The 16,888-nt window shown below is 44.3% G+C and overlaps 1 protein-coding gene across 2 annotated transcripts in view; it reads left to right on the top strand.

The window, feature by feature from the left end:
• The window catches only part of LOC125891967 (ERC protein 2-like), a 187,722-nt gene that overhangs the window by 102,031 nt on the left and 68,803 nt on the right, over window positions 1-16,888 (top strand). For both annotated transcript variants that reach the window (XM_049581599.1, XM_049581600.1), the window contains one exon: window positions 2,282-2,442. In XM_049581599.1, the coding sequence (XP_049437556.1) occupies window positions 2,282-2,442 (161 nt within the window). The remainder of the gene's footprint in view (window positions 1-2,281; window positions 2,443-16,888) is intronic.

The following is a 16,888-nucleotide window of genomic DNA, read 5'->3' as shown; positions in this document are numbered from 1 at the left end:
CATACTGGCGACTGCACTTGACACGTATTGAGCCGGACTAGGGTTACAGTCGTGCTACTGACGCAAGGAAAGGTACCCGTTTGGCCTGGGTGCTCGGTTGTGATGCTCGCTGCTACAGTAGGTGCTGTCAACACACTGAACTTTGTGAGCCAGAATGACATCACCACATAAGGAGGCAGCGAGTCAACATGCCATTAACATGCAGTTACACAGTCGTCAGTCAACTGCCGCTCTTGCCTGAGACTCTGGAGAAACAGAGAGTGTGTGGAAAGGGATGTTTGGGGAGCAGCGAGAGGGACAGGTCCTTCTGAAACATCACCTGACCCTGGCACCGTTTCAGAGCACCCTGCCAGACTTACATTCTCACATTTTTTTCCCCGTCTCACTCCATCCTTGGTTTTCTTCTTTCTTCTCCCCTCTGTCCCAGAGTAATCAGTCTCATGATGTGTAATGCGCTGAAAGTCTTCCATCAGCCTGACCCGCTGAAATGGAGCATGGGTAATGCCCTGGGTCACTTTTCTTCACACCCCCGCTCTCTAAGTCTCTCACTCTGTCTCGGCTTCTCTCCGTCTCTTGTCTTTCTCCTGCCATCATTTCGGCTGTCCATCCGTTGTCCCGAGCCTCATTCTTCCCCATCTGCCTTCTTAAGTTGTCTCGCCCAATTATCTCCACGCTCTCTCTCCCTTTCTCCCCGTCTCTGTTCCTGTCTCTCTCCCTCGCTCCCCCTCCGTGGCGTTTGAACTGGGCCTCTGAACCAGCAACACCGACGCAAATGGACAAGAGGGATTTGGCCCTTACCTCTGAGCCCCCAATCAGCTTAGCAACTAAAGGGGCTTTGGGCCAGTCTTAGTGAGCCTTAGCCTGGCTGGGGGGCTTTGCCTTGAAGTTGAGCTAAATTAGCACGCACAGGCTCACAGCTAAGCTGATTAGGTCCCTAATTTCACTAAAATGCATTGTATTCCTTATTAATGATGTGATTGTGAAGTGAGGGCTAGCCTGGGTGGTGGACTAATGGGGGACTGGGAGGTAGGCGGTTGGCGCATGAGGGTTGATAGACATGTGGTGGGTGTAAATGGAGTTGTGTGTGCGCGACCCTTGGCTTTCAAGATGAAAAGACTGGCTTTGGATTCCTTTAAGCCTGAAAGAAGACATCAAACATCAAACACGGTGTGATTTTGGACGGTTGGATGTCTTGTTGGTGTTGGGTATATTAACTGCTGGATACTGCTGAGGTCAGTTGTTGTTGGCACGGATATGGGGGTGTACTTTATATGAAACAATGCTTTGTTACATTTCTGGGCGGGTTATGACTGAAAGCTGTCACTTTCCCACCATTTGGAATTTCTGTATTCCCCACTCGCTTTGCTCTCAGCCTTTCTTCTCTCGCTCCATATGTGATATTCATGAACAGTCAGCGAGCACATTATCTGACATCTGCGAAACACACCTAGAAAACCAGGGGAGATGGAGAGTGTCCTGAAAATGTGTGAACGATTTGGCCCCTTCATAAAAGAGGCCCATTCCTTTTTTCATGTCCTACCCCATGGAGTGCTTTCCCCAAATACTCCTTCTCTCTCTCTCTCTCTCTCTTTGCTTCTCCTTCACTGTCTTTCCCTTTGTTCATTTGAGATCCAGCACTTTTTTATTGTTTGGCTATCTCATGTCAAAAATCTGCAAATCATCAGAAATGAACAAAGACAAATTCATATTCTCCCCGGCCTTCCATTTGCATCATCTCAACAAGCCCGCCTCACACTGCATCCTATTGTAAAGCACTTGTTGTTAGACAATTAGACACTTCCTGTCTTTGGATAATGATGCCCCGAGGTCACATCCTGTCTGTCAGACTCACAGGTTGGCCTGCATGGCTGGAGGGCATGTGTGTGCAGAGGGAGGAGATATAGTTGAGGGGTTGAGCGTTATTCTCACCTGCTCTAAAGTAGAGCCATACTTGAGGGTGAGATAAAAATAAGTGGAGAATGGTGGGAGAGAAGAGGGAGCCCTTGTTTCTCGTCCAAGGGTCAGTGGACATATCATTCAACTAACCTTTGAACCTTAGTAATTTCACCTGCTCCAAGATGTCAACCGGCCATTTCACCTCATTGTGGCATTCCAACACACACACACACACACACCCTCTGAAAACATATATCCATGCAGACAAATAAAAGTGCACATAAGTGTTTATCTATTTTACCATGTACGTGTGTGATAAGTATGCAATAGGTCTCGTATTTTGAATTTCCGTGTAACCTGTGTGTATTTTTCTCCCCTTGAATAGTTGGAGGAGCTGATGAGTGCGTTGGAGAAGACGCGCCAGGAGCTGGACGCCACCAAACTGCATCTGTCCTCCACTCAGCAGTCGCTGCACGAGAGAGACGGACACCTTAATTGTCTTCGCCAGGAGAGACGCAAACAGCTGGAGGAGATTCTGGAGATGAAGTTAGTCTCACACTCTTCGCCATCTGTCTTTACACAACGCTTACATCTGCATAGTATTTATATCTTATCTCTCCATCTACCTTAATCTACCCTACGTACCTAATTTCCCTTCTTGGTCAGATGTAAGTCTTTTCACGTCGTTACAGGCAACACAGAACAATAATCACACACCATATGCTGCATCCTGTACATGCATTTCTCTAATCAGTAAGACTTCACCTTGGCTATTGCAGCATTATGAATTAATTATTATTATTATTATTATTATTAATTACCCTGCATTTGCATTACAGGGGGAAAAAAAAAGGTTGTGTAATACAGAGTAAGAGCTGCTGGTAACTGCAGTAAGATAAACAGTCGGAAAAAAATAAACCGCAAGTGTTTGTGGTAGTGGCTGCACACCCAGCCTGTAAAAGTATATGATCAAGGATCTTTTATTAACATTGGCACGGTTCGCTCAGTGCTTCATCAGGCGCATTTTCATTACCCTGCACAGCAGCTTTCACCGCCACAGCAGAGACCTGTGTCTAATACTGTGTTAGGCACATTTATACGCTCACCTGTTCACATGTGCAGCTGCGCACGAGTGTTATATAGACATCAGCGCTGAGGTGTGTTTTGAAGCAGGATCAGCCGTTGTCTTTCGCTGCCTTGTGAAACGTTACATTTATTGAGGACAGGTGGTGCAGCCTTAGACAGCAGGTTAGAAGAATGTGTGTTTTGCTGTTTTATTTTTTTATTATTCGTCGGTCTGCGTGTGACAAAGACAGCAAGAGGAGGAGGAAACTGAAAAAAAAAAGTGTGCAGGGACTGGCTGCATTTCCATGTGTGAGTGTGTGTCAGTGGGCATGTATGAATGTGTGAGTGAAGTTCAGTGATCTGTCAGTGGAGCGACTACATGTGCGTTTGCTTTGAGCCCTCTGATTGAAGGAGCATGGAGCCACAGATCTGGTTGTCATGTGCCGCAGAGAAATGCCTTTAATGTCAGCCACTCAGCACAGTACAAAAGGGAAGGCTGGCACATATGTATTGAAAACACAACTTTTAAAATCCATTACGCCTCACAAGCCCCTCTGATCACACTAACTCTGCAGGAATGTGTGTGTGTGTCCGTGTCTGCCTACAGTATGTGTACACTTTGTCTGAGAGAAACTGAGTATGAGAGCGCTCTTGCCCATGTATCTGCACACACACGCACTTGTGAAACAAACCATCTTCCTGTCTGTTCCAATTTCCACCATCCAAACATCACCAGAGATGTTTAGCAGAGGAAATGTATTACATATGATACAGACACAATCCGTGCTTCTAGGTATGTACATGGAATTAGAAAAAGGCTCACAGGCCTGGCACATGAGTGATGCTTTTTGTACTTTGCTGGCACTCTGCGTAAATTATTATTATATTACCATTAAAAAGATGTCTGAGGAAGAAGGTTAGTGTGATGGTTGGTTGACATAAACAACAACATGGGATTCTTTGCCTTTGTGTTCAAGACTCTGACTGCAAGTCTACACTGGTAAGAGCTAATGGAGGGGGCACAGGGGGCACGAGTGTGTGTGTGGTCCCTTGTGGCTTTGAACCTGTATGTGTCTGTGTGTATGAAGAGGTCAGAGGCAGGGGTTTGGGGTCACTGATGATGAGGATTAAAGGACTGTTGAATTGCGAGGGGGCGAAGCTTCGTGAGACTGACTTACATCTGAACAAGCCACAAAGATACGCATGCAGAATGTACACACAGCCTCAGTGGAACTCACATATAATCACTCACGTCTGCAGACATGCACATACTTACACAAACTTTGGCTTTCTGTTTTAAAGGGGCCATATTCCCACAGCACAGCTCTGGTCCAAGTTAGCACAGGGAAAACTAAACAGGAAAGATAAGGCGGAGAAAGAGAGGTAATGAGAGAGAGAGAGAGAGAGAGAGAGAGAGAGAGAGAGAGAGAAGGGGAGAGGGAGTTAAGAGTGAAAGCAAGAAAAAAATGAGACAGAATGAGAGAATGAGAGGGAGGGGAGGATGGGATGGAGGGGCTACGCAAACTGAAGTATTTCAAATCTTAGAAATCATGAGAGAAGTTTGATTGCATGCCAAGTTTCTCCTTCTCTCCGCTGTAATGTGGCATTTGTCAAGAAGACCAGCTGAAGCAAACCATGTGAGGCACGTTCCCCAGTGAACTGGGGAGCTCTGTGTGTGTGTGTGTGTGTGTGTGTGTGTGCATAAGCCAGAGAGAGAGAGAGAGAGAGAGAGAGAGAGTGAGCAGACTCTTGGCTTTTCAACACTGTTAATGAAAGAGACAAGAGGGGAAAAAATCATTTTCAATATCCTCTCATTGCATGCTGGGTTTCCTAGCTTGTATTGTGTGTGTGTGTGTGTGTGTGTGTGTGTGTGCGCGCGCGCGCGCGTGAGGGAGAGAGAGAGAGAGAGCCTTTTCATATTTGCCTTTTTCAGATATAGAGCTAAATGCTTGATGTATAAGGAGCGGTGTGGGTCTGCTCTGTCACCCCACACCAGATAGAGTTTCCACCATACTGTACAGCACTCACACACACACACACACATACACACACACTCTAACAGATGACCTCCAGAGGAGCTAGTCATTAAATGTGTCTAGGGTCACAGGGTGTAGGTGCACAATAGAGAAATTATGTGTTTGGACATTTTGAATAGCTTGTCATTGAGATGTTTCCATAGTCTGAATGGGATAATACTACATGCCACAACATTGCAGTGGCTTACTCAACCCGACCCTCCTGTAGACACTGGGAATGTAGCTGATATTATCTCTGTTTACATTTTAGTGATGGAAAATGATTATAGAGCAAAGAAACAGGTAGCGGCAGCTTTGAGGCGGGCGCATAAAGAGATGCAGAGTTGACGAAGTGGAAATTTTTTCGAGGGAGTGAAAGGGGGACACGACAATTTGAGAGATGGAGGGGAAAATCTTGCAAACATTAGCCGAGAGAGTAAAATGTAAGCGGGGGAAAAGAGAGAAGTCGTAGTAGAAAGTTAGGGAGGAAATAGTAAGCGGTGGTAGAATGAGGGGGTGATTGATGAAGGGGGCGATGGATGGAGGAATGGAGGAGGAAAATGATGGAGGAAGTGGTGGAGGAAAGAGCAGGGAAGAGATCGAGTAGAGCTGTGAGAGGTGGGAGGGAGCAGAGTCTGGTTAGCAGAGTAGAGCTAGAGACAGGGAGAGGAATGACTAAACACGACATACTATGTATCAGCATCACCTGCACCACATCCACCTGTCAATTCACTCTGTGATATGAGAAAGTTGGAGAAAAGATGTACATTACATAATGACATTAAACAGATAGTTTGGATCTTTTGCAGTGGGGTTGAATGAGGTACCTATCCATTGTTGCTGTATTGCCTGTCGCACTGTACATGGCAGGCGGCACAGCCCCAGTATGGAGAAGCAGGCTGGAGTACAGACACTGAAGCTAAGCAATGTACTGCTGTGGATGGGGGCTGCAGCAAAACATATTTTACCCAACTAAAAGAATCTAAAAAATCAATTTAAGTGTATGATATATTGAGAGTATTTTAATAGCTTTACCTTTCTGTCAGACAGCCCTTTTCAGACCGACAGGGAAGCTGTTAACGACTCCAGGTCCCTGTCTATGCTCTCGTCAAAGCCACCAGACTCCACTGACAAAAACAGTAATTTAGGTCGCTAAACACAGGAGCTGCTGGTCTGCCACTGCTTCAATCAGTTAGTTAGTTTGTGTTATTGTCTGACTTTGGTGAAGCCGAACTAACTGTTTTAAACGCCATAGTTACACAATAACACAACTGATTGAGGGAGCGGCAGACCATCAGCTCCTGTGTCCAGCTATTGTAAATTACTGTTTTTCTCAAAGGAGTCTGGCTTCAAAGAGAGCATTGGACTGCCTGCTTTTCCAAACTGGGGACCTGCTGACCGCCATTTACTGTGTGTCATACACCGACTCTGGATAAGTGCCTCATACAACCCCACTTAAAAAGATCCAAACTATCCCTTTAAGTGCCTACTTTGCATCATCTTTTTTTGCTACCTTATATTTCTCTACTTTAATCTCACATGTTGGACCAAAAAAAAAAACCACATAGAAAAAGAAAGCTAATTCCTCAGAGTAACGCATAAGCAACTCTTATCCCCTTCCCTTAAATATTTGCCCAACAGATATCCATAAAAAAACTGCTTCACATTTTTTTTTGCCAGAGTTTTGGACACACACTTAAAATTTGTGGACCTTTCAGACGGAAACATACCCTTTGTGTCATTCTGCAAAAGCAAACTTTTGGCTATGCTCTTCATCATGTCATCAACCCAACACGAAAAGGTAAATGAGCACTTCCATACAGTGTAAATGTAACAACCCCGAAATTCTGCTCTGTCCGCGAGGTGTGTTCATGTATCTGTTTGTTGGCTAGTTACAGTAATCCATGGCATAATGAAGCTTAGAGCAGTAGCGACGTTATGACTTTCAAATCCCCAATGTAGACATCCTGTCTGCACAGCGCCATTGCCATGGTTACACTGACTAAACACACAGAGAGACCAGCTGTACTGGCAAGGTCATGTCCCCGCTCACTGATCTCTCTGAGGGGCCTGGACACACACACACCCTTACAAACTTGCACGCGTGTATATGCACATACACAGCGTGTGCACTCATAAAAACACATTTTTTTTACCAAAAAAGTACCTTTACACATTCATATATTCAGCTGAGCAGCATTTTGTTAACACAGTTTTGAACTTACATTCACATGTAATGGTAAAATCTGCAGACAGGTATGGCGTTACAGTGCCATTGTTGTGATAAGTAATGATGAGACACAGAGGGCCGGCGCAGTGTGTGAATGGGATTCTCTGTATTGCGGTGATGAGGAGGGGCTGACCACACATCACCTTCCTCTCTCTGCGAGCAAGTTTGTATGCGTGTCGCCTCGTGGGAACTTCGGGCCATTCATCATGTCTGTCTGTGCTCCCGTGCCCTCTGACACACGTGTTTACCTTCGACATGTGTGTCGGCCGTCGGGCCAGTAGGTGTGTTATTATGTCAGGGCCTAGGCATGCTCCACCCTACTCCTCCTCCGCCTCCTTTGAGGTTTTGTCAATGGAGGGCTTCATCACATGGAAATCCCTGCTTCCAAGACCTTGTTCTGTACAGTATGGTAATGACAGACTTCTACCTGGGTCCGTTGCAGGATACTTCAAGAGCAGAGAGAGGAGTTTGCTTCGTAGAGTCGGTTTTTGAATTGGATGTGCAGCCATTGCAGCAGGAGGCTAAGTCCCTTAAAAGTAACTTTTCTGACCCATTTTTCCCAGACCGTGTGATTCTCTTGGACCGCGCTCGGCAAACGTCATGTCTTGAGCTCACTTCTCTCAGGTTTTGGCTGTTCTAGCATCAATTATGGTTATTTTTTTATCACTACTTATTCATATTTTATTGGTGCTTATATCCGCATAGCATTTTTGGCAAGCATTAACCCACCCAGTGCATATGAAGTGGAGGTTTTATGTCCTGTATAGTATGTAAACCCTAACTTGAGTTTCATAAAACTGGCACACAGATGTACACACACTCTGTTTGCCTGCAGTATGGTAACTGCTGGGTTGCTGAGAGGATTTGTGAGCCATGGAGTGGCCGAGTGAAGTGGCATTGTCTCTAGAGCTGCCTTATGAACTTGACGTTGCACTGAAAGATTTGACAACGCTTGGAGAACATTGGTAGAAGAATAGTTAACCTGATAGACAGAGATGGAAGAGTCTCTCCAGAGACAGAGAGAACTTCTTGTCTCAATCTGAAGCCTGACGTAGTGGAGACGGCTCATGACACACAAAAACAAAAAGGATGCAGTGATTGACAACGGGAGCAGAACACAGAGAGGCCATGTAAAGGAGGCGAGGGGAAGATGTTGCATGTGGAAACACAGTTTGCCCCGCTAGAGTAACATAATTCTTTCATCGTCTCTTTTTACTTCTACTCCATCACTCTTTTAGTGCTGACCTCCTTAACTTCCTCTGAGTATTAAAACACTCCCTCTCCCTTTTCTTGTCCGTTTCCCTCTTGTTCTATCTTTGGACGGGTGGGAGAAGGCCTGGAATTTATCACACATACCTAATAATTACTATCACAGGAAATGGTCCCGAGGAAGTAGGTGCACTAGCTCTGCTAATTAGTGTCAGTCGCAAAACACACACGCGCGCATACTTGCACACACACACACACGTACACACACAGGGCTAATTAGTGTCATTTGGCTGATGCAGAAGTCTCGGGAAAGCCCAATCTGATTGGCCTGAGGGAGACTAACACCCCAGAGTTTACTCGGTTGTATAAATCTCGAGACTAATTGATTGGAAGCCTTGTGTGTGTGTTGGAGTGTGCGTACGAGTGGGCGATTGATTAGGTGGGCCCTACGGCTATAAAGAGGCAGCCCAGGACGCAGGACCCAGAGGTGACCAGTGACGGCCTCTTTAACGACGGTCCTGCCCTTAGGGTCACTAAAGGAATGAGGAGAAGGAAGGGGAGGAGGTGTAGAAAGATAGATACTATCATGCCTGTGAAGCAAATGCGAATTTAGATGCATAGATATACATGGATAGATCGATAGCAGCAGAGGTAGAGCACAAAGGGTTAATGAAAGTGTGCAGCAGTGAGAGATCTTAGAACGAAAGCGGGATGAGTTATTTTGAGTGCAGCTGTATGTAATATGTTGTTGGATGTGCCGCGCTGTAAAACAGCCATTAAAACAGTGGCCTAGTGAAATGCCCTCATGGTTTACCATTATGGGCACATGAAATGCTGGTATACCCACACAAGTGAGTCAATGGGGCTTACTGGCATATATTCACACACTGTAAACACCTCCAAGCCTCTGTGGTTGGCACACACACCTGAGCTCCGGCTCCTGTTTTTCTCCTCTGCGGCTTCTCTGGCTGCGTCTGTCTGTCTTTATCTGGGTATAACTCTGTCTCCGCGTCTCTGTCTTTGTCTGTGTCGGTGTCTCTTTTTTGTTTCTCACATTTTACAGATCAATTAAAAAAAGAAGGACCTCTCTTTGCGTCTCTGCAGTTTTACTTCGACACATTCTCACCTAGTTTTCCTCAATCAGAGTAATATATTGTTACACAAAGCCCTCGGTAAGGGCTTAGTCTCTCTGACTCTTTGTTGGTTTGACTGGAGTTTTATTGGCTCTGCACTTCTTGCTGAGATGGTTCCCAGGAGGTTTTAATAGAAAACAATAGTAGAACGGACCACTTCCCAGCACTGGGCTACTCCAGCACTGCACACCAGTCAGCACACACCACAGCAGCCCCTGGCACTTGTGAAATGTGTGTGTCTGATCTGGTTAATTCAGGGATGTAGACCCAAACTGTAATTATCATTATGTACTTCTCGGCAGTGGCAGGAAACAGCCCAAGCAAGTTTGGATGAGTGTGTGTATCCTCACTGATGCGCATTGAATGTGTTTGTGTGCAAAGAACAACATGTGCATACATGAGTGTCCCTGTGTGTGTGTGTGTGTGTGTGTGTGTGTGTGCGTGCGTGCATGCGTGCGTGCGTGCGTGCATGTGTGCACATAAAAGCAATGATGTGAAGAGCATGAGAGCTATTAGCAGTGAAAGATAAGCAGATTGTGCCAGTGGCTATGTGATGATTTTTCCTGCTCTTGTCTTGGCCCTGCTCTTGTTCATTTGCTCTCCACTAAATGGAGACATATTGGAAACATGACTGTTCTCTCGGGGGCCGGTGGGTATCCAGAGTTTAGTGCTGGAAAGGAGAGGAAAGAAGAAGAAAAGAGAGGAGAGGGGAAGAAGAGGAAATGAAAGGAGAAGGGTGGAAAGAGAATAAGGAGAAATACAAATAAAATCAGGAGAGAAAGTAGGGGTCAGTGGAGTTAAGCTCACCGCTAGGATTTCAAATCTCATAAAAATAAAGACTACATTTTTCTTATTTGTTTGTGGAGAGAAATTACCGTTCACAAGCATCACAGACACTGTTAAGTTTCACAACTCTGCAATAAAACTTTTGTCTCATTTTTACGATATTAGACTTGATGTCCAAGAAAAAGCAAAGCAGAACCCACTGAAAAGAGACCAAAAGAGAGAGAAAAAACACAACCAACTAAAACCCCAAAGTTTATTTGGAGCAAGCGTCACATCTACTCAAGATGGCAACCGCAGTTTAATCTGCGTAGTCCTTCATCTTTTAAGCGAGCATCAATAGGACAGAGAAGGCCTTCATGTGGGCGGACAGACTGCGCAGAGACAGGACTGGTCACCACTAAACAAACAACACAGGAATCCTGCAGAGACAAGAATGACTGGAGGGAGTGTGAGCAAAGACAATGGCACGACTTTCAGGCCGTAGATTAAACACAGAATATACACAGTGTGTGTATGCGTGATTGAGAATGTGGCCATTCATGAACGTCTTGATATGAGGTTATATGTGTTTATGTCTGGAGTAATTTAAGTCGAGATCAGAGAACAGAGGGATGAGTCGTGTCATTTCAGCGTACAGTACTCAAAGCCTGAACAAGACAGCTTGTCCACACTGACACATCACTGTAACCAAATCCCCAGTGAAATTTTCAATATGTATACATTTCCGTTATTATGAAGTGTGAGGCATTTGAGGTTGATGTTACTGTTACAGAGTCTGTGGTGGTGTGTTTCCTTTCATTTCCGTCTGTGTTTACGCTTAACCTCCAGCACCCACTGATGCATTCTGCAACCAAAAAACACACTTTCTCTCAGAGTCACATTTCAAACTGGAACACATAGATGTCATACATACAGTCCAGAAACCAGCAGAACATATTCTTTCAGTGGTTGCTGTTTCTCTGATATCCACCGAGGGTAAATATCCTTAAACTGGTTTCGTTAATGATTTAAATATAAAACAGTCATCATCATGATGTTTAAAATTTAAAACATTGGGCTGAAGCTGAGGATACACTGTCTAATTGAGCCTGTTTTAGAACTGTTGCTGTTTAATTCAAACCCCCACTGCTAAACTTCATGATTTATATGCTAACACTACATGGTGCAATTGTCAAGCCACAACCTGAGTGGTCACAGCGTGCATGTAAAATAGATCATAAAACTGTCCGTCGGCTCCTGCGTACTGTTCTGGCTGATGACAGCTGTCGGATAGCACTGGGGCTGCAGGCAGGTAGAAGCTTGCTAGCCAAGGTATGGTTCTTGATGAAGACAGACATCTCAAACAACCCTCTAAAGTCCATTTCTGCAAAAACTGGTCAGTCCAAGTTTTGAGTCCCTCTTTCTCTCACACGAGCACACATGTTAGCAAGTTAGCAGCACCAAACAACTAGCTGTTTATAGGCTACAGTGTACGTTTGATTAACACTTTCCACTGCCAGCATTTTTGATCATATTCACTAATCTGTCAAGACCCACAGAATAATTTGTTCTATGAATATGTGAACAGTATACACATCAAATTAAAGAAGAGACCTTCTGTTTTGGAACACAAAAAACACATTATCTTATTTTATTCCATTTCTGTTTTATCAACGCTTGAATTAGTGCATTTTCGAAAAAAAAACAAAACAAACACAAAACATTTCAGACAAAAAGCTAAAAAAAAAGCATTTTTGTCAAAGATTATCATTTTCAAGTACAAAATTCATTTCACATTTACATTTTTTTAATAATAATAATAATAATAATAATAATAATGAAAATAATATTCTCCCTGAGGTATAGCAGAACACGTTGTTACATTCAATGTCATTCACTGTCACTGTCATAGCGATCCCGTGTCGTCCCACCAAACTCGTTTGCTTCTTCATCCAAATCGGGTTAAGAATGTTGATCATAACAGGCATCGTGGGAGTCTGAGTCCGTCAGCATCTCCACATCTCTCGGTTTCCAGCAGATCTTCTTTTGGACATGGCTGTGCTGTTCTCTTTCACAAGATGTGTAACAGCGCCCCCTATCTTATAACAGTGAAAGCACAGACTGCCGGAATATCTCGTCAATGGCGGGGAAGCATTCTGTCATAAATGACGGAAAATCTCGTCAATGGCGGGGATGGTGTTAAGTGAGAATAAAGGTACTGACCTTGAGGAATCGCTCATGGCTCTGCTTTAACTGTGAGAGCCCGAAGACGGCTGACTAAAATTGCACGGCAAACGACGCCTGATGATGCTCAATTGCGGTCTGCCTTTAAAATGAGTTGTGCGATTAATAAATTAGGTCAGGCTCAAATTGTGCAGTGAATGCCCATCTTAAGGTGCAGCTTGCGGCCATACCACTGACTTAATGGCTGCATTTTACTTGATGTGCAAATTACAAGTATTACAAAGTCTTATAAGCAGGTGCATTGGATCTAAAAATGTGCCTATCCCCAGACCTTCATCAGGTATAAGTGTTAAGCATTTGATCTGATATAGGTCTTAAAATTAAACATCATAATTGAAGTGAGTACAAGTGATCAACAGTTTGCAGGAGTTTTTGATAGACAAATGGAAATGAGGAAAAGGAAACATTAACAATGACAAATGACATCCACAAATATCAGCTCTTTTTTTATGCTATTGATACATATTTGATAGTATCAGGGTCCACATGGTTTTTATTTTCCAGTCTTTTCTAACCATTCTTCTCTGTTCATTCAAGATAGTTACTGTGTTGAAAACCACTGAACATGCATGACAAACTACTGCATGCCTAGTGAAAATCTGACTACACCTTGAGCCTGTTTGTGCACATACATCAAGTCATCACATATTACCAAATTCAATGTAAAATCTAAAAAAGAAAAAACTAAAATCCCTGTTTTTCCCCTGTCGCTTACTTTCCTTCTGTCACACACGCGCACACACACACGCATGCACTCACAGTAACGTGCACTGACACATCTGACATGTCTCTGGTCCTCTCAAGCCACAGGTCTCCGGGTTCAGCATTTACTGAAATCAAATGTGTTTGGCCTTGGGTTACACACTCGATTGAATTAAAGAAATGGTGCACACGTGCACACACGCTCGCTCAGTCGCACACACACGCACACACACACACACACTGCCTCACAGTGACAGAGATCTCTATTAAGTTAAAAAAGAGAGCTGAGTGTCTTCTTCCATTGCGAGGGCTTTTATGTGATAAGATCGGCTCGAGGTGCTCTCCTATGCAGGATTCCTGAGCACATCAAACAACAGTAAACCACATCACAGAGGCAGGAAGAGCTCAGCTCCATTAGCCTGCCCATAAAGAACATGTGTATGTGTAACAGGAGAGCCGCGCTAGCCACTACAAAAGGTTTCCACACATAGGACAAACATACCGAGGTATGCAGTCGCTTGTCATACTCACAAATTGGTGCGCACACACACGCACTTTTGCTTGCACAAAACAAGGACTGTGTCATTGTTAAGAGTTCTTGTACCATGCCATGCACAGACACACACATATGTGCATGCATATTTACAGAAATACACTAATGCACGCTCTGACTTTATCACTATCATCTGAGCTCATTCTGCATTTTATTCATTCCAACTGTGTTTTTAAGCTTAAAGTAATGCTGTGGTTTTAGAAAAGTGGCACACAGGCTGGGCTGGAATAATGGCCTGGTAACTTAGTGACATGAAAACACAGGAATTCAGGAATCTGTTTGTTGGCCAGATGGCAATCATTAGCTTTATTAGTACACAACTGGTACAGACATACCCCCAGCACACAAACACACACATGCACACCCACACACACACCCTGCCCAACACTCTCTCTACAACTGCAACACTGCTCCATCTCCCCGTCCTGTCCTCCTTCACTTCTTGCAGAAAGAGACGTCTCTCTTATGAGGTGTTTAGTGACAAAAGGCCAAAGAAACACCCAGATACAGCAAGACAGAGACAGAAAGACAAAGAGAGAGGAGGAAAGGGGTTTCGGAGGAGGGGGCGCAGAGGGAGAAAGAGGTTGACCCAGATTGAGTTTACCAGTTTTTCTTACATTGATTTGAAACAGATCTTCACCGTGTCTGCTGTCCAAGCCACAGGCAGTGAGATATCACCCTTTACTCAGGCTCCAGAGGACCTGATTCAAACTGGATGTCCATCACTCACTGTGATTGGCCTTGCTCTGCTATGAGAGGATGTCTTAATCATATACTGTGCAGAAGCGAGTTAAGAACGAAGACGAGAAATGTATAAATGTTTTAAACTGCATCAAACTATAGCAGAGAGAGAAAGTAGGTGTATCGTGATGATGTGGATAGCAACGAATTTGTCCCAATGGCAGGATGAAATGGAGACACAGGGCCCACCCGGCTCTCTGCTAAACCATCGTAATATGTATTAATCCAGTGGATTAGGCTGCCTGCTAGCATTACAGGCATTCCCGTGCCAGTCAGCGATGTTCTGCCCACCGAGGTTAACATTTAATCCCGAAGATGACATACACACAAACAGTATTATTGCCGCTGATGCCGCACAGGATGCCAGCGCAGAGTGAGCATGCAACTGTTGCTGAGACTGATATATGAGTGTGTATGTGCGTTGTGGATGGCAGCTCATGGTAGCACAATCCTTAGAAATGCGTGGTAGAGGAGACTGTTGGATCGGGGGGGGGGCTCAGAGAGGAGTTATGCACTATGGCAGGCCCTAATTGCCTGCGGCTCCTGTTGTGTGTTTGGCTTTGTTTGAGCATGTCCAATATAACCAGTCACAGGGGAGCCTCTGCCAGAGCAAACACACAAACACAGTGCTGAACCATAGAGAAGGCTTTTATGGTGTTGAAGACTTCAGTAACATGACACCTAGGGCAAACACTGAGTAATAAAGCAATTGCGGCACATTGTTTAGATCCTCCTCCTGGCATGGTTTGTTTGTCAGACCCAGAGTGTCTCAGTTTCCTGACATCAGTGTCCTGACATGTCACTTTAGGAGCTCAGTGCACGGTAAACAGACGCACACGCACATGCACACGGACACATCTGCAAAAACAGCACACATGCAGCATAAATACTAAATGCATTCATGGAGACACGAGCCCACATGTATCTGCACGCACGCCACACTGCAGACATCTCAACACGTCAGTCACTGTGTGTTTCGTGCCAGTGTTTCCCCAAACTTCTAAGCAGCTTCCTGGTATGTCTGACTGCATGACTGCAGATAAAAGAGCAATAAACATTTTTTGTCTTGCTTGCTAACTTGTATTCCTCACATGCTCTTCACCTCCTTTCATAGTTGATTTTCTGTGACATGGACAGATTTTTGTGTCAAGATGTTTGTACGTGTGTCTGCAGAATCTATTTCAGACCATCTGTGGCTCTGAGGTGGTCTCCTGCCCATCCTCAGCACAAAAATGAGAGCTGTTTGTTAATGTGCACCATATCATCACAGTGTGGCTGTAAAATGAGCCCAGACTTTTTTTTGAGTTGCATGTGATGCAGACTTTCTTTAGACCCTTTACCCCCCTTACGTGACTGTGTGCCACTTTCTCTGTAATTCTTTCTTCCTGTATTATCTCAGCATGGTTCTCCTTCAAAGTCCAGGAAACACACAAAAACACACCTGTGTTCTCTCTGCTGTAACGGTGGCAGGGGACCTAACGGCTCTGAAACAGTCACCATGGTCACAATATTTACAACACACTTCGACAAATCTACGCATGCATGCAGTCACAGCAGGGGCCAGAGCAGGCCCAGGGCTGTGTCTTTACAGTCCAGTCAGATTAAGCATTGTTTAACGCCCAGAGAGAATTGGAAGACATAGTGTGTGTAGGTCAATTGCATGATTTTTACTGTATAATATGTAGTAGGGATATGTCAGAATCAGAATATGTTATTCAGGAAAGCACACATAATGTGATGGAAACAGAAATAAATAATACCCAAAGTGGCTCGTTGTTTTTATGGGGAAAAAATATGATTGTTTGTTTGTCAGCCTGGGGATTGAAATAAGGACAGAGACAGGACTGAGCCCTGGGGTGCTCTCTAGAGAGAAGAGGGGGTGGGGTGAAGGTGGAAGGTGGACTATTGCATGCAATGTTTCTGTAAATTAATAACTAACTTGTGATGCTGCTTTGTCACTTGTTAACTCACCCCGAACCCATGATATTTTCTAGTAAGCTTTCCTGAACCTGCCCAGGACATGCAGGTGGGTCGACCCACAGAGTGCATCATAGTTCCCAGCTATCACTCACGGAAATTCGGGAGTAGCGAAACAAAAGCCTGGTGTGGCAATTGGATTTCTTTCAATGCCCCACAACCTTTATACCAAAACAAAGCTTGAAACCTGTAGTTTCAGATTTAGTCAAAATTTTAAAGAATAGATAAATAAAAATGCAGCATAATTGGAGGTTAAGTCATTACCTTTAACTGAAGGATACAGTATATGTATTTTCTATTTCTCTTGACTGTAAATTGTTTCTATTTTCAATGCAAAACCAGATCTGTCGATTTATAT

The sequence above is a fragment of the Epinephelus fuscoguttatus genome, linkage group LG7, assembly GCF_011397635.1.
Source record: "Epinephelus fuscoguttatus linkage group LG7, E.fuscoguttatus.final_Chr_v1".
Classification (NCBI taxonomy): Eukaryota; Metazoa; Chordata; class Actinopteri; order Perciformes; family Serranidae; genus Epinephelus; species Epinephelus fuscoguttatus.
The sequence above is the reverse complement of the archived record's forward strand: the minus strand, read 5'-3'. Positions and strand labels throughout refer to the sequence as shown.